We start from the raw sequence: 18135 nt of genomic DNA on the forward strand, positions 1-18135 counted from the left end.
TAATATCTTTATTCGGTGTACTCTAGCTTATTCAATTCTTATGAACATAGCTATTACTTCTCCTTGGTTGGCATTATTGGAATTGATAAAACTGGTTTTAACAAAAACCACCGAATCATCTAGTGTTTTGCACACTACAACTATAGTACTGCTCGATTCTCGAAAATGAAAAATTGTAAAAAGTCCATTAGAGTCGTGCAGATATTTGGTTATAAAACATATATATATATATATATACAACTCTGCTACAGATGCCCGTCGTTGGGTACCTTTTGCGGACTTAACTGACGTGGTTAATGCCACCTCAGCTGATATTATTATTTAAAAAAAAAATGAAAGAAATAAGCAATTTCAAAAAATCAATTTGTGAAGCACATCAAACCCCATCCCAGAGCCAACACCAAAACAAATTGTTGCCTACGATGACACTTACACTCTCTTTCCATATTTTGAATAGTGGAAACAATATCATTTTCTTTCGTTTTTCTTTTCTTCTTCTTCATGTTTCTTCTCCACTCGTTTCCTGTTCTTGTTCTTGTTCTTCTTCATGTTTCTTCTCCACTCGAGTTGCAAACTTATGCCTAGTGGATACTCGTTTAGACAAAACTAAAAAGAAAAAAAAAATTCATATATTCAAACTTACACACACATTCAGAAAAAGAAAAAAAAAAAAGAGAGAGAAATAACATAACAAAATCACCCAAAATAAAAAGAAGACCCAAAATCACCGAATCTGAGAAGAAGAATATGAGAAGAACTTAACTTGTGCTTGTCTTCGTTGGTAGACAAAGAAGATGAGAAGAAGACCCATCCATTTTCTTTTTCGTGTGGAGCGCCTTTCCATGCCATTTCAACAAATGGTCTAGTCCTCAAGTTCAAACTAGGTCAAAGCTAGGACTCATCCCAAAGACAAGGTCAAAGTTCAGTCCAACGCGATGGGGTGCTCTATTCGTGGGTAGACGAAAAAGACAACTTCTTGTTTAGGTTAAACACAAAAAGCGTTGTTTCAATTTTTACACGTGGAGGGACGAGTACGCGGTGGGTACCCACGCCGAGTGCAAGTATACTTTTATATATATATATATATATATATATATAAAGTTGGGTAAAGTGGATTTGAAGATGCCAGACATACCAAGTCATACCAACTCAATGATGACAAAAACATGTGGTCTAGGCCTAGTTTGATTTCACAAATTTTTAAAATTATTTCATCTTATTTCATTTTATCTTAATATCTAAACAACATTTCAATACAAATATTTTTAAAATTTAAAATTTTAATTTTTTTATCTAATAATTACCTAATCATTATAACATTTAAAACTTTCAAATAAAACATAAAAAATAATTCAACTTGTTCAAATATCAAAATAAAAATTATAGTAAAAAATTATATTTTAACCATATTCAAACTTTAAAATTTTCTTATTCAACATTTTTTCTCTTTTTCTAAAACTCCTCAAAAATTTTAATTGTGGCTCGGTTTGGATTGAGTGAGACTTTCAACTTATCTCACTTCATCTCACATATCATCAAATTTTTATAAATTTTCATATAAAATATAATAAATAATTTAACTTTTTTAAATTTTAAAATAATAATAATATGAAAAAATAATATTCAAACAATATTTTATTTAATTTATAACTTTCATCTCAATTCGCTATCCATCCTTAACATAAAATCATTTAACTACTATTAACAAATTATGTCACTATAATGTCATCGAGCCTTACAAGACCCCCGGTTGACTTTGGAATCGGATGCTAGCCTTGCTACGAAAGAAAGTTGCATTTTCCCAATTCACAAAGTGCAAATGTCGCTCTAGCAAGGGCTTGCAACAGGATAGTTGATGCTCGACGAGGATTCCGAGATCACCATCAAGAATCAACCACCGACACACCTGGAATTAGGAATCTATGGAAAGAAGGAAGAGGAGAGAGATGGGTCCGAAACCCGAGAAAGATCAACGTTGGACTCTTCAAAGTGCGAACTCTGCGCCCTTTGATGGAGGGAGAAAGACAGAGATAATTGGGATGGTGCATCTTCTATACCCGAGAGCTTAACAACGCGTGTTGACTTAGAACATAACATCAAATAAATAAATAAATTATCTGAATTTATTCATTTTATTTTATTTAATTATTATAATTCTTTTAAATTTTTATATAAAATATAATAAATAATTTAATTTTTTTTAAATCTCAAAACTTTTTTTAAATTTAAAAACTATCTACAATCATTTTTACGTATTTATTATGCACTCAACTAATATAATTGACTATGTTACTCTTTTTTAATATAAAATAAATGTTGAATTCCGTCACATTAATAGAGTGCTTAAAAAATATATAAAAATAATTGTATGTAACAGAATTGTAAAAAATTATATTTCAATAATATTTTATTCAATTTCCAACTTTCATATCTTCTCATCTATATAACTAAATGAGGCATTAATGTTTATAGCCAAGGAGAAATGCTGAATGAAGTCTTACACCATACACATCCACTTAATCAATATAAGAGGAATAAAATAAAATTAAAAATAAAAAAAAATATAATGTGGTGTGTAATGATGAGTAATAAAACTATATACATATGTATATGTATATATCTATTTCAAAAGTATAAGCTTACACCATTTTTTTTTTTTTTTTTTAAGTGAACGTGGAGATCTAAAATAAATTGTGCCTTATATATTTTAAATCTCCACGTTTACCTTCCTTTCGCATCTTACCGAATTCATCATTCAATTTTTGAGCCAAATACACTCTTGACGTCTTGTCGCTTTGAATCGAGTTAAAGAAATTTGCGGGTTTCGGGCTGTCCGAGAGCCAGCTAGTTGTGTTGTATTGTTATATTGTATCCAGCACAATCTTTGAAATCAATAGTATCTCCACCTCTTGCCGTAGCCTTCCTTTATGCCTTTTCTGACGTAGCAAGTTATTTAACCAAGGAAAAAAAAGGGAATGAAGAAAGAAGATTCGTCCCATAAACTTACACCATAATCCAAGTGACATCAAATAACTACAATCATCATGGGTGGTAGCCAATTCATGATCAATCTCTGAAATTCACTGAGTTCCTACATGTAACAAACAAACACCCACTTTCTTGCCACCATTTCCCTCAACTACCAACAAAGGACTGTAAAATTCTCCTTATTAAATAGACAACTGACCATGGGTATCTCATTGCGTGAGCAGCTTCGAATCACACGCCACAATTTTCACCCGGCCTACAGTCTCCAGGCATTCCTCATTCTTAAACGAAGCATCCTGCAATATGAAGGTCCAAACATTGTCGCAAAATCTGTAGGTGTGCAGATGTCCCTGTAGTGGATATAAGGAAACAACAATGAGACTTACTAGACTGAGATTGATGGTCTCCTTGTCAGCTGAGGAAGCAAATACAATACATTCTTAAGAAAAATTAATGGATCTGAGAGGTAGCATGGAGTGATTACTGATTCAAGTAGTTGAATGAAATGAAAACTTGAGACGAAACCAATAAGCGAGTGCCGTTTAATATAAAAACGATCCATAACTGATTAACCGGTCTTACTTCACCATGACACCAGAAATTTTCAAAGCTTACGATACCCATATCACAAGATGCATTTCATAAAGTAGCATGCTTAACATTTCAAATACCAGCCTCCCAATTCCAAGCAGTGGGTGGGAGCGCAACCACCATATTAGCGTTGACTCAATACAGCAGTTAAGGTAACAACTGTGTTCTATTCCAAAATTCAGATAATCACTTTCATATTTAGCACAACAGACAACATATCAGATTCCTCTACTCTTAGGAACAAATCTTGAAGAGGTTTACACGTCAACTGTGTAAAAATTTACTCATAAAAAAACAACTGTATAATAGAAACCTCAAAGAAAATACACAAAGGAGCTATTAACTTTTAACAAGTTTTGTTTTCAGATGCTATACCAAACCTAAAGTATAGAAGAGATTTATAGATATTAATGAAACTATAATGAGATTTTGTAATAGATTAAGGAATTTAACTGCATCATGCCATCAACTCCTTTTTTGTTAAATGGAACAACTATGTCACATGGATGCATCTAGAATGGATTCTAATAAGTATGAAATCCCACCAGACTACCGCTACTTCTTCAGATACTCTTAAATGTATATTAGATTGTCAGTAGATGCATGTTCTAGTCCAAAAAACCTATGAGATACTTCTTACTAGACCCTCCCACCGGGTATACTCCAGCATTAGGGTACTACAATTTAAGCCTGAAATATGAACACGTCTATTTAAAATTCAGAATATGGGTTTACGAGGGATGAGAACTTCCACCATGGGATAGAGAATGGGTCCTAACTCTCTTACTTTAGGGATGAAAGGATGATCAAATTATTTCAATTGACAACTACAAAAATAAAACTTAACCACGATTTGCCAAAATCATTGCCTAGATGAAAGAAATGGAAGCAATGCAATGTGAATAATATAGATACCATATAAGCCCACAATCAAGTTGTATTCTTTCACGACCAATTATTCTGCAATAAAAATTGCCTTCTTAATCTCACATCAACAACATGATGTGCCATCAATTAGCATGAACAACGGCAAACAAGCAAAAAAGAAAAAAAATAGCATGAACAACGGCAGTTTTCCACTATAAAAATAGCAAAGAGCCTTGGAAGGCTACGACTGCAAAATGCTAGTCAAGTGGAAATTTATTATCTTTCCCCGGTGTTTGTGTTGCAGTAAGTTCAACGCATAAATAATTATAAGCACCAAACCACGCATGAACTAGACGAACATCCAAAGCAGAGACTGGTTTTAATGTAATAAAAGAAGAATAGGAACCAAAAAAAAAAAAATACCAATAAAAAAAAAAATAACTATAAAAAAGTAAGAAATAAAAAATCTGTTGGTCCCCTTTACAATTGACAAGCCCAAAGTCTACAATATTATTAACTTCATTTGGAAAAAAAAAACAACCTGAGAGAGGGAGAAAAGCTCACCTTAATAGTGACCTTGCTTTTCACTTGAGTTTCCAAAGCTTCAGTCATAGACTAAAATGATAATACGTTAAAAAAAGAGTCGATAAAGATTAAACGCCTCTCCCAAACACTAAATCCAAATTCGAAACAGTTAGCAAAGAGAAACCAGGCCTATCTGTACCTTGTCGAACTGGACAAGAACTTGTATGGCCAGGTTTGGATTGAGAGCACCACTCTGGACCATCTCGTCCAAAGTCTCGGTCAGGCACATCCCGATCGTCGACCTCCGGTACAATTCGAAAGTAGCCATTCTCCGTCACTGCACACGATCTGAACAGTCACAAAATCCAAAAATTGAGAATCTAAATACGTACAGAAATCGAAGCATTTTGAATCGAAAAAAGAAAACCCAACTATGAATAATGGAGAAAACCTAGCCGACTGTAGACGTCAGAAAGAGAGAGGGATTAGCAATCAAAGAAATGATAAAAAGTAACAAATGGGAAATTGATGGAGGAATCGAAGGTTACGAGAGGATCGGGTGGCGAGGATTTGGAGGAGCTTTTCTTCTGAAGCTCCCTCTCGTTAAACGTTTGCTCCCGCTGGAATTTGGGGGGGAGTGATTTGGGGTTTTTATACCCTAGCTTTTGTAGCTTGGGGGTATATATAGCCGCGACAGATCTAGAAAGACGAAATGACGAATACACCCACAAAATTTATGTTTTTCCCATTTAAGGCCTCAAGGAGAAATTTATAAATAATAATAACATAATTAGAATACTAGTTTGAGTTAATATTTTTATGAGATTTTAAAAAATAGAAAAAAATTTCAATAAAAAAAAATTTACAAAATTAAAAGAGGGTTATAAATTTGTTAATATTATTTTTGTAGAGGAAATCCATATGAAAGAAAATGAAATAAGAGGGTTTTTAAAAAGTTGAATTATTTTTTATATTTTGTTTGAAAATTTAGAAAAATTTTAATGATTAGGTAATAATTAAATAAAAAAAGTTCAAAAATCAAAAATTAAAATATTTATGTCTTAATAGTATTTAGATATTAATATGAGATAAAATAAAATGATGTGAAATGAAATAATTTAAAAGGTTTGTGAACCAAGACAGGGATTAATGATACAATCGGCCCAAGATTATCCATCAGCCCTTTACACCCACGATGTCTCACGAGTTTTATGTTTAATTAGGGCTCATTTTGATGTTAAGATGATATAAGAAATTTATGAATAATAATAAAATAATTTATAAATAGTAATGAGATTGTTTGAATCAATATATTTTATAGAGTTATGAGAAATGAGATAGAAAACCTGAATAAAAATATAAAATAAAAATATTATTAGAATATAATTTTTTAATATAATTTTTACTTTGAGATATGAAAAGATTGAATTGTTTTTTGTGTTTTGTTTTAAAATTTGAGAAATTTTTAATAATTAGATGAAAGAATTGAATATTTGAAATTAAAAAATATTTATATTTGTAAAATTTAAATGTTGAGATGAGATAAAATTGAATAAGATGTGACGATATCATATTGTAATTTAAGCGAGACCTTTTTGTAAGAGGAATGAATGTTATTTTTATATGTAGTTTTTATTTTAATATTTAATCTATAAAATTATTTAATGTAAGATGAGTGATATTGTTTTAAATTAAATAGCCCAATTCAAAACAACATAAATATCAAAGAAATATATGTCTGGTTTGGTTATACAGATTAAATTATCTCATATTATCTCATCTCATATAATCATCACAACTTTTTATAACTCTCACACAAAATATAATAAACAATTAAAATTTTTCAAATCTCAAAACAAATATTATATTAAAAAAGTATATTATAATAATATTTTATTCAACTTATACATTTTTTCTCATCTCATTTATATAATTAAACGAGTAATATTTTAAAATTGGAATTATGGAAAGAAAGAAGCAAAAAATTGTGTAACACCCCCTTCCCGTAGGCTGGGTGTGTCACGTATTTTTTTCATGAAAAATAAACCCGGCAAGCGATTCTCTAATTTCACAATTTAAAAATGAACTGAAATAATTTATTAAGAAATAAAAGGTCTAATAAAAATGTCTTCCCAAAAACATTAAAGAAATAACTGAATAAATTCGTCATAAGAGACACATTTTATTTTAAAAAGTCTGAACAAAACTAAAATGCTCCTTCTACTCCTGGCCTGCCTGCTCGTAATCATCATCTTCACCTGGGTAATTAAAAACATGAAAATAAACTAAAATGAGTCGATGGCTCAGTAAGAAATCTATCATAACGAAAACATAATAAACATAAAATTTTCATAAGAACTTTCATGCTGAACTTAAAATTCATGACTATTCATGCTAATGCTTATGCTATGTATGACTGAATTATCTGAACTAACTGACTGATTTATCTTACTTATCTGACTGGCCAACACACTTAACCCTGTGTGCAAGGTTGTGCACCAGCCCCACATCCCGCTGCAGCAAGGGGAACTGCTGATAGTATTCTAGCATACTATGGTGGACCACGACTGAGTTCGTGGCTTGCACACCACCCTGAAACTGGACTGCATTGGTACCATGCATCTGAATGGCCATCTTATTAACTGATCTGATTTTTATCTTACACTTGAATTTAAGATGGCTTATGTGTCTTATACACATGAGATGCATGACATAATACATACATAACTATAATTTCTGAAACTGAAACATGATGCGGAATGACATGATCATATGCTATGCTGGATGACATGCTTGTACATGAGCGGTTCATAAATAATGGCTATCAAAGAACTGGCTTGAATAATACATACATATAAGCTAACTGTGATGATCCTAATTTATGATCAAATTTACTTACCTCGATGCGTTTCTTCTTGAATAATACTTCGTAACTTGAGACCTATATTCAATAAATAACTATCACTAAATTGTTTGGAACTAAAATAAATGCTAATATCTTACTTCACTAAATTCGAAATTCTAAAACATAGTCAAACCAATATTTGTTTAACACTAAAATCAATAATTCATAGTATTTAAATTACTTAAAATACTAATTTATAATTTAGTATAAATACTCGAGCTATTTTTAAATAATTCACAAAAACTTAAATTCTTAAACTAGTTTCATTTCTTAACGTAATTATTAAATCTTATAAGAAACTTAATAAATTCCATTAAATTCTTAACATAGAAATCTTATTAAAATCTTTACTAAATTGACAAAAGAAATATTAACTCAAATATTAGACTTAAAAATTATACTTTAAAACATATTTCCAATTCTTTAAACATTTATTAAAAAGAATCTTTAACTACTTATATTTATTTAATAAACTCAACTAGTAATATTAAACTCAATATAAATCACTAAAACAATTATTGAAGTAAAATGAGATCAAGTCTAACTTAAAATATAAGCTCAAATAAATATCACTATAATCTGTAACAAGGGTTAAAAACTCTGGCCCAAGTATAATACTATACTACATGAGCCCAAACAGGAAACTAAACCCAAACCCATCCCAACCTCATACGGCCTAAAGGACTAGGGCCCAAGGCCCACCAAAACCCACGGGTTCCCTCTAGAACCCGATATTACGGCTAACAACAGAAAAGAAAAAAAAAGAGTTTGAGAGAGGGAGAAGGGTCGCGATGGAGAAGCTCACCGAGAGGGCTGAGGGCGACGGTGGTGCTGGGTTGCAGGGAGTGACCGGCGACACGACAAGGGGAGTCTCTATGGTGGTGCGGCACCGAGTGAGAGAAAGAGAGAGAGAGTTTAGAGAAAGGAACTACAAAACCGAAACCAAAAGAGAGAGAAAGAAAGCTGTGGCGGCTGAGGCCTTACCGGAGAAAAGAGTGGCTCGACGGGAGTTGAGGGTCGGCGGTTTCTGTGGCGTCGAGGAGAGGTTTGGCGCCTACTGAGATGGCTACCGAGGAGAAGGGCGATGGCACTGGTTCGGCAACAGGGGTTTATCGCAGCTCACAGGTTTGTCTTCTCACGTACGGGTAAGCACGCTTTATAATGGTAGATGATAGAGAATTAGAGAAACCCTAGAAGAGCATAGACGTGCACGTGCAAGAGAGTGGAGACGTGCAAGTATAGGAGATACTCGGCAACAGAGTAGGATTTTCCACTAGGATGCTAGCGAAAATCACTGAGAAGTATACGGGTTAGATGGTTTGCAGTTTTCAAACAGAGGCTAACAAAGTGATGAGGTTCGGAGACTAGAAAAATTTAAACTTTAAATTTCAAAACAAAAATCATAGTGAACGTAATCTGATACACTCTAGAAATCCTTATTAAAATAAAACTCTAACAAATCATAAATAGCACTATAATAGAAAATATAGAGATAAAAATAAATACAAATTCTGATAAAACTATACTCATAAAAATATAAATTCTAAAATAAAAGTTTACTAGGAAATATTACTAATATACCCTAACACCAAAACTGGTATGTCACAAATTGTTTCCAATATTATTATATTCACAACTTTGTCAATTTGATCATCATTTTTTTGACAATATTATTATATATTGAATAATACTATATATAGTTGTGGAGTGCGCAAACGCCATACTTCACTTTGAAAAATAATCAGATCTATTATTAAAAAATTATTTTTCTTTTCATGTAAATCTTATATTTATTTATTTATTTTTAAATAATTATATAATGTTTATACATTTACGATTGTAATTATCATTTCTCCATAAAAAATAGCTTAATGACCGTGTTTATGGATGAAAATGAGGTGGGCTATGATTAGGGTTAGTCCAGCCCGAACCACTGGGCTAGACCCGCTAGATTATTTCCAGTGAGGCCCAAGGATTTTCATTCCGCTGGCTCGAGAATGAATACGTGGGTGGGGTCTAAAGCTGACACGTAGAGGAAGAAGCTGCACGAACGTGTAGCCCTTGAGAAGAAAGCAGTCGTCGGTCGATTAAGTTTTTTAGCTCTTCAACCCAATCCGTCACGGATTCATTAGGGAGAGAGCGAGAGTGATGGAAGAGATCAGGTCTTCGCCACCGCCGGCGGAAGCCTCGGCTAAGAGAAAACCACGATCGTCAGCAGCAACGTCAAGAATGAAGAAGGACTGCTTGTGGTTCTCAACTTCGATGCAAGAGGGTTTTAGCTATGTCAAAGCCTCCTTCACAGGCCTGGTACTCATTTCGCTCTCCCCTCTTCATTGTTTCTTCTGCTGATCTGCTCCCTTACCAGTTTCCTACATGTTTACCCACACGCACGATGGTATTCTAAATAGTGAAAATTGATACACACGAATATTAATTTTGAGAAGACCTTATAATTAATTATACCCAAAGTACTAAAACAGAAAGAAAACAAAAAAGATTTCAGATAATTAAGAGCTGCTGTATGTATACGTGTGTGTGCGCGCGTGCGTGCGTGCGTGTTGTGGGTCTATCCGTTGTTTTGATGTGTGAAAATGGGAAAAAGGCGAAGAAGATGACGGCAAGGAACGAGAGAGAAGCGAGTGAAGCAGACCTAAAGGCTGCCAAGATGCAGGTCGAAGCTGCTGATGCTGCCGAGGAAACAAAAAAGAGACTTGAAAAAACTATGTAATATATTGTGCATAACTATTTATATCCAAATGCTAAGTTAAATGTACTTTTGCGGGCTTAATACCCTTATATATGCATGTATGCAGATGTTAATTTGCCTATTATATGGACCTTGGGTACCTTTTCACTATGTTAGTTCAGGATCCAACCTCTCGGGTCTAAACAATTTAGAGAAATAATTTTATAAAAATAAAATCACAAATTGATGAGATTTAATATGAAATTTTATATTATAAAATAAATTTAACATATCATATACATAAAATCATATTTATTTTTATAAAATCTGTTTGCGATTATAACAATTGATGATTTACTTGACGCTTTGTGGGACCTTGCGGTACTAAGTTTGAGATCGATTTCATTAATTTCATATCGGAACTATCTCACCTCTAGTTTTATATAATAAATCTATTTGGTATTTATTTTTTTATTATTTTATAATGTAATATTAGATGATAGATTTATAAATAAAATATAATAAATAGTATTTAATTATCTAATATTATATTATATTATAAAAATAATAATAAAAATGATGAAAATTAAGAGGATGAGTAGCATTACTTAATTTTATATATGGAATTAAGTAGCTAGAATTTTATTTGGGTTTATACACTCAAATATTGAAGATGTGCATGCATGTAATGTACAACACCAATAATAAACGACTGATACAAATTATCCAGTAGCTAGTTAGGAAGGTGGGCCTTCAAAACGAATGTAGTCATACATGATCCCTTGAAGAGGGCCGGTGACTGATGTTTGTGTTAGGAAAATGGTATTGTCCCCAGTCAGGAGCAAAGCACCTGGCACTTCAATGTTGTACAGCCGGTACAGTCCATGGATTCCATGTCTGGCAATTGTGTTGTCATGCCCAATTACTCCAGTTGTAAACATGGGAGGATTTGCTTCAGGATCGTTTACACGAACCTTTTTTCAAGGGAAAAGTAAAAATAAAAATAGAACACATTGGATTTAATGACTATAATCAATTATATATGCATGCATGCATGTGCTCACGATCAACGCTTAAGGTCCAAACCTGTAATTCAGAGGCATTCACTGTTGCAAGTGCCAATCGCAGTTTATAGACTCCGATTGTATCTACTTGGGGAAGTTGGAACTTGATTTGCCATGTGGTTCCTTGATATGTGTCCTCATCTACTTTCCTAACACACTCGCAACAAAAGCATAATATATATATTGAATATTCATATATTAGTGTATAGATATAACTCCTGTTTGGGGGATAAGAAAGTATCTATCTCTTAACTTAGATATTGACTGCATAACTATAACTAATGCTAGGTGTGTATATATATATATAAAAGTAAAGAGAAATGATATTTGGAGTCGTAGGACGTATGAGATTCGTGTGCTCCATTTTAAAAAAGTTAGATAAATCTGGACTATATAATTTTTTTTTTTTTTAATGATAAACTTAACTTTCTTTAAAAAAGAATGTTCACGTACTCGGGCCTGGTTTACTTTCAAAACTAAAATTCAAAATTTTGAAAATATTTTATCTAATCATTACAACTTTATAAAATTTGTACACAAAATAAAATAAATAATTTAATTTTTTCAAATTCTAAAATAAAAATAATATTAAAAAATATATTATAATATTATTTTATTCAATATTTTTATTTTAATCTCAATTTATCTCATCTTTACAAACAAACGAGACCTAAATAGTTGGGAATAACTGTTGGTACCTGGTAACCTGAGCAAAAAACCAATCTTTCCTATAATCATTAACGCCCACTGTGTAAACCAAATCCCCATCGGGATATAAATCTGCATATCTTTCCCACAATCCGTACTGCCTAAACCTGTAAAAACGATGAAATTCAGTATGAAAAAACAATATATATTTTTTCATAATTGAAAGATAAGTATATAGAAAACGAAAAATAATGTATTATGTAATGAAAACTAACTCGAATGTTAATCATTTATATATATTTGTAGTAGTAGTAATTATGAGCGAGCTGCATGATGTATACCTGTCGGGATGATTCACATAAAGCTTGTTGATATACTTTGGATTAGGATCGGGGATGTAGAATTCAGCAGCAGAGCGATTTGGAATCCCTATTTCCCACATTGTAGGACCATCTCTTGGTGGCTCAAATATTAGGTCTCCCAAGTTCATATCACAACCTGTAATATTTTACATATATATATATATTTATTTATTTTATACAAATACTCTTGCATGCTTGCTAAATTAAACAAATAATTTGTAAATCTTTGATTAAATAAGAATCAGACCTGCAGTTATGGTAATGAGAACATCACACCTATAGTCACCAATAATTCCAGGAATCCATGCATAAAGATTGTAATCCCCTGTTCGTATGTGATTTAGGGCGAAACAGCCACATGCATCTGCTTCGGTCCAAAACTGGTAACCCTAGTGAGTCACAGGGGTTTAGAATTGTTATCGTGATTTAAAATAATGTTAAGAGTATACATGAAGTACTCCATTTGAATAAAAATTAGGTCTGCCATTTAAAAATAAATTGTTATGCGCGAGTAAATTTATCTATTTTTTAAAAAAAGAGTATGTAGAGAGCATGTGCATGTACTCTAAGACTGAACAAATCATTTCACTCCATTTTATTGTCGTCAATAATACCAATTATTATAATACATTTATAATGCCTTAAAACTTATCACATAAGTGTAATTTAAGAAGACAAATCTTAAATGAAGAGAACAATCTTTTTCTTAAAATAAATGATGATATATTTATTGTTATACATAATAATAATAATAATAATAATAATAATATATATATATTTTATTATTATTATTATTATTATGAATTAAAATACCTTGCATTCTGTTTGCCAGGAACCAAGCTCTCCAGGTGGGGCCAGGCCAACGTAAGCGAAGTTTGCGGGAATCCACTCGTCACTTGAATACCTGCGCAAAGCAACCCAACTACAATCTTTGGTCCTTTTTAAGGTGGTTTATTTATATGAATTTAAAGAGCTTATACTTACAAATCGATTTAAAGATATTTATTTTGTAAAAGAATTTAATTTTAAGTTTTTTTATAAATTAAATAAAAATACATATTAAGAAAAATGATAGTTTCAATTATGAATGTATAAATGCTGCATAATTATTTTAAAAAAATAAATAAATACGAAATTTATATGAAAAGAAAAATAATTTTTTAACTAATAAATTTTAATTTTTTTTAAATGACTGTACGATATTTATATATTTTACGACACTGTAGCAGTATTACTCGTTTATTAAAAATAAATCCGAAAATAATTGTGTAATTATTATGATATAAACCCAGCAGGACTCGACACAATCATTAATATTGAAACAAGAGTTAACGTAAAAGAATCATAGACGGGTCACGGGACATGAGTTGAAGACGATTAAGGAACTTACCTGTCTTGAATAAGCAATCTACCACTAACACAGCCCCTTTGATCGGATGATGGAAAATCCTCCGAAGCTGGAAAATGGTAGGGCCAGCTTTCAACTTCAATCTTCATCTGAATAAAATGATTCCATTTTAAATTAATTAGTGCTGTCCCATCTAGAGCTTGGAAGTTATATATGTTGGCAGAGACGGATCGGGATTTTTAAAAGAGGAATGCGGTCTAATTATGGAAAAAGAGTAGGGTTATTTTTAGAAAATAAAATTCTTTTATGTACATTTTATATTTATTTATTATAAAAAAATTACGTAACATTTATATATTTCACGATTTCAGATATTATTTTTCTTTTAATAATCCCTTTTTTGACCTACAATTCTTCTTAAAAAAAAAAAAAACAAAAAAAGAAATCTTTGACCCAAGAGAATTGAAATAACTCCTCTCACCCCCAACCCATCATGATAACACAGTTTTTCTTTTTCCAAAAATATAAAAATATATGTAATCGAGTTCTTGCTAAAACTCAAAATATACATAATTTTTCTTAAAAATTAACATTTTGGCTCCAAAAAACTATATATATATATATTTAATTCATAACATCATGTATCTCTATATAGGTTAATAAACATGTTGATAACTTCTTTTATTTTGATTCACATTTACAAGTTATTTTTGTATTGCTATCATATATAAAAATCTCTATACTATATTATATATCACTACAAGAAAAATAGATTTTTGTAGTCATTTAATTGTGGCGAAAAGATTATTTGTGATCAAAACAGATTTATTTTAACTGTAAATAGTCATTTCGCTAGAATTAACTGACCACAAATAAGTAGTTTTCTTGTAGTTATGTTTTACTCACTTGTGTTTTAGCATCTTCCCAAAGGAAAAATGGGTCACTTGCATGATCATCTGTCGACATAGAATTAAGGTACATAAAAATGGGGCCAAAAACTTTCTTCCATGGCTCGTTGGGCTTCAGTTTGAGCACAAGATCCTCTCCTGCATAATGAGCGCTGAGAAACATCTGTTTGTAACATCTTTATTAGGTTTAACATTATAACAAAATCACATTCGTAGCAAAATAATACACATACAATCATTTTCACAATCACTTACATAACTATATTTAAAAAATATAATAATAAAATGAAATGTAATGTAATATTTTCGCAAAGAGTGCCTCAGTACTCCACGTGACTACTCTCAAGAGTACAAGCATTGGTCTCATCAAAAGAGAATTTTCATCAAAATTTGATGATTTGGGAGTTAAAATGCTGGCATTGGATTTGGCATACTATCAAAACTCAAGCTTTGAGCTACAGTACCTTCATCCTCATCTCTATATTTGAAGACCCACTATTCATTCTCTATTTCTATTATTTTGTTATAAAAAGTATTTCTTACATTTCCAATAATTTGTGTAATGTAATTATTTCATCTTTTCTTTTGAGAGCCTTTTTTACTAACACTGTTACACTACTGCATGGTGGGTGTTGATGCATTTTCTGGCCTTAATAATATAAATGACCCAGTATCAATAATTTAAATATCAAATTAAATTATTAATGTATATATAGTTAGTATAATTATAAAATATGAAAAAAAATTAAAAATATTATTATTAAAAAATAATATTATATTATCATTTTGATGAATATAATGACTAATTCAATATAAAGTTATAAATAAAAAAATTTAAAATTTATAAAAAATATGTATTTTTTATTAAATTTTAAAAATAAATTTAATAAAATCAATACTAATCTCGAAATTAAGCTTTTTGAAAGTGGAATATACACGCAACGTTACTTACAGCAAGGTTGACGGGCCCCACATGGGAAGTCAAGTTCTGTTTGATGGGCCCACCCGATCGAAACTCACTGCTAGGTGTGATTTGCCAGAACCCCACGGGCGGGTCGGTACAGATCCATCCATGGACCTGAAGATCTTTGTTCTCACACGAATACTGGTACTTGTCATCCACCTACAACCATAATATTTAACAAATTATTCCTATAGTACTATAACCTAAACAATTTCTTATTTCAATAATTTGAAAAAAAACTGTATCCCTAGTTATATATATAGATATATATATATGTATATTGTAATCGTATCATGAGTGTCCCCTTTATAATTAAAAAGTAGGTTCAATTAAAAATAAATAGATTTTTTTATATTTTTTTTGCAATGAGACTATTTTTTATAAATAAATTATACGAAACTTGTCTATTTAGATTTGTACAAATCATTAGTCTTGAAATAATTGTACACAGTACCTCTCCTTTGAACTCTGACTCCACAGGATTAACGAGCAAGACTGCTTCTGGTGTAGCCAGAGGTTCACCTCTTTCTGGTAACCGATCGTCTGGAAGAGGCATGTATCTTTGTCTATTGTCCGCCATTGCCATGTAGTGAAACCTATATATAATTAATTATTTTTAAGAAACCAATATCATATGGTTCATAATATAATTAATTAATTCATATATATATATATATATATATATATATATATTACATGGGTACGCATACTTGTCTTTTCTGAGTTTGAAGACAATCCTGGTCTGTGGGAGGTTGAAAGGAGGCCATTCCTTTAAGTGATCGTAGATGGCGTAGGTATAGAATCCCGGGGAATTACGTAGCATTATAAACCTACGTACATGAGATGATCAAACATCATATATATATATATATATATGATTAATCATCATCATCATTAATTAATTGCAGGCTACCTAGCCGTGACATATCGGTGGCATGCACAACGTACCTCTTGTCTATATTTAAGGGGACGAGGTTTCCCTGAAGCGAGGGATCCCATAGCCTCGTGAATGAGATCTCTACCTGTTCATCCTTTTCAACTACAACCCTAAAACTTGCTCCTTTGATCCTGCATTTCATGCATGGTAATGATCATTTCTTGACGACCAGTACTTAATGAGAAAATATTAATAATAATTTGGATTAGTACTTCAACTGCATTTATCTGCATACGTTAAGAAATAATACCCATATATAGGACAAATTGATGACAGAAATAAAAGGGATCGGATGATCATGATGAACCAAAAGAAATGAATATTATAAAGGCAAGGTGGTGCATACATATATATATATATATATATATATATATATATATATATATGGAAGAAAATAAAGGCTTTTTAATTCATTGTTGCATGAGGTTATACATACACATCGGATGTACCCGTTGTTCCTGTACTTCCTGTTTCACTCCAGACAAGGTCCCAGTACCTACATATTTCATCCAAAATATATATGTAACACATGTACGTAGCTATGTAAAACATTAACAGCCCCTCCTTTTCCTTAAAAGAAGGAAGCTAGAAAAAAAAAAAGATCTAAGAGATCAAATTAAGAAGCTAGACCCCAAGATCTAAGAAAAATTTAAAGAGCAATTTTAATATAAGGAGATTATACCCTCTATTGACCTCCTCATTGAGAACTTCAAGCAAATTGTCGATGCCATTATATTTTATACCAGTCACAATTCCATCTGGATTTGATAATGTTACTTGGAGTATACCATTATCCATTGTCACCTGCACATGAACATATATACAAGAGTCTGATCAAGATCATTACCTAATAAACTAATTAAAATGTAATATTGATTACTTATAAGTTAGCATGCATGCAGATTAAGATAGTTATAGAAGTTAAGAAATAAGGAGGAGCAAAATGAATTTAGAAGTCCTAATTAATGAGCATATATAAAATGGGAACTTATTATAATTCATCATCTATATATATATATATATTAACCCTATCTAATGATTAAAGCTTGTTTATGCATTTGTGTCCACTCTTTAATTTCCATATGTATAAATTAAAGAGTGTATGTGTGTATATGTATATACATATACATGACTTACATGGCTGTCCTCAATATGCAAGTGCACCCGTGGAGACATGGTGATGATGATGCCCTTGGTTGTCTCTTTTCCTTCTTTTCGCAGAACAAAAAAAGTTCTGAATTTTGGGATGCAGCTTCCGAATCAAGCAGGCAGATTTTGTGAAAAAGGATGGAATGTGTTGAGGAGAGCTAGAAAATCGATCTGATCTGGTACTCCATATATC

The 18135-nt window shown here is 31.5% G+C and overlaps 3 protein-coding genes across 6 annotated transcripts; 1 reads left to right on the top strand and 2 right to left on the bottom strand.

Annotated features, from left to right (window-relative positions):
- Positions 1-2976: 2976 nt before the first annotated feature.
- Positions 2977-5635, bottom strand: LOC109011818 (transcription initiation factor IIA subunit 2). 4 transcript variants are annotated; one of them, XM_035692871.1, is made up of 5 exons: positions 5520-5633; positions 5423-5440; positions 5171-5319; positions 5011-5061; positions 2977-3338 (listed from the first exon to the last, which is right to left on the bottom strand). In XM_035692871.1, the coding sequence occupies exons 3-5, from the start codon at positions 5297-5299 to the stop codon at positions 3198-3200; spliced, it is 321 nt and encodes a 106-aa protein (XP_035548764.1). In that variant the 5' UTR covers positions 5300-5319; positions 5423-5440; positions 5520-5633; the 3' UTR covers positions 2977-3197. The 4 variants fall into 4 exon arrangements, with proteins under 4 accessions (XP_035548764.1, XP_018848703.1, XP_035548765.1 ...); XM_018993158.2 differs by lacking the exon at positions 5423-5440 and having other exon boundaries at positions 5520-5635; XM_035692872.1 differs by lacking the exon at positions 5423-5440 and having other exon boundaries at positions 5171-5308.
- Positions 5636-9893: 4258 nt separating this feature from the next.
- On the top strand, positions 9894-10738 carry LOC109015450. The gene is made up of 2 exons (XM_035693550.1): positions 9894-10183; positions 10479-10738. Exons 1-2 carry the CDS (start codon positions 10025-10027, stop codon positions 10602-10604), a joined length of 285 nt encoding a protein of 94 aa, XP_035549443.1. The 5' UTR covers positions 9894-10024; the 3' UTR covers positions 10605-10738.
- Positions 10739-11157: 419 nt separating this feature from the next.
- LOC109011817 (probable rhamnogalacturonate lyase B) lies at positions 11158-18135 on the bottom strand. Its single transcript, XM_035693549.1, has 15 exons — positions 17931-18135; positions 17476-17597; positions 17230-17289; positions 16805-16924; positions 16567-16686; positions 16311-16452; positions 15845-16015; positions 14891-15055; positions 14027-14133; positions 13450-13540; positions 12884-13025; positions 12616-12772; positions 12325-12441; positions 11649-11775; positions 11158-11536 (listed from the first exon to the last, which is right to left on the bottom strand). The coding sequence occupies exons 1-15, from the start codon at positions 17967-17969 to the stop codon at positions 11300-11302; spliced, it is 1917 nt and encodes a 638-aa protein (XP_035549442.1). The 5' UTR covers positions 17970-18135; the 3' UTR covers positions 11158-11299.

Source organism: Juglans regia, chromosome 8 (genome assembly GCF_001411555.2).
Source record: "Juglans regia cultivar Chandler chromosome 8, Walnut 2.0, whole genome shotgun sequence".
In the NCBI taxonomy this organism is placed as follows: Eukaryota; Viridiplantae; Streptophyta; class Magnoliopsida; order Fagales; family Juglandaceae; genus Juglans; species Juglans regia.

Excerpts from the sequence above, each read along its gene's own strand:
- LOC109011818 (XM_018993158.2), bottom strand. The coding sequence starts at position 5,299 with ATGGCTACTTTCGAATTGTACCGGAGGTCGACGATCGGGATGTGCCTG. Across the intron at positions 5,062-5,170 it reads TTCTTGTCCAGTTCGACAAG|TCTATGACTGAAGCTTTGGA; the intron begins GTACAGATAGGC and ends TTATCATTTTAG. Across the intron at positions 3,339-5,010 it reads AAAGCAAGGTCACTATTAAG|GGACATCTGCACACCTACAG; the intron begins GTGAGCTTTTCT and ends TATCCACTACAG.
- LOC109015450 (XM_035693550.1), top strand. The coding sequence starts at position 10,025 with ATGGAAGAGATCAGGTCTTCGCCACCGCCGGCGGAAGCCTCGGCTAAG. Across the intron at positions 10,184-10,478 it reads AAGCCTCCTTCACAGGCCTG|GCGAAGAAGATGACGGCAAG; the intron begins GTACTCATTTCG and ends AATGGGAAAAAG.
- LOC109011817 (XM_035693549.1), bottom strand. The coding sequence starts at position 17,969 with ATGTCTCCACGGGTGCACTTGCATATTGAGGACAGCCAT. Across the intron at positions 14,134-14,890 it reads GGGAAGATGCTAAAACACAA|ATGAAGATTGAAGTTGAAAG; the intron begins GTGAGTAAAACA and ends CATTTTATTCAG. Across the intron at positions 13,026-13,449 it reads CCTGGCAAACAGAATGCAAG|GGTTACCAGTTTTGGACCGA; the intron begins GTATTTTAATTC and ends GTGACTCACTAG.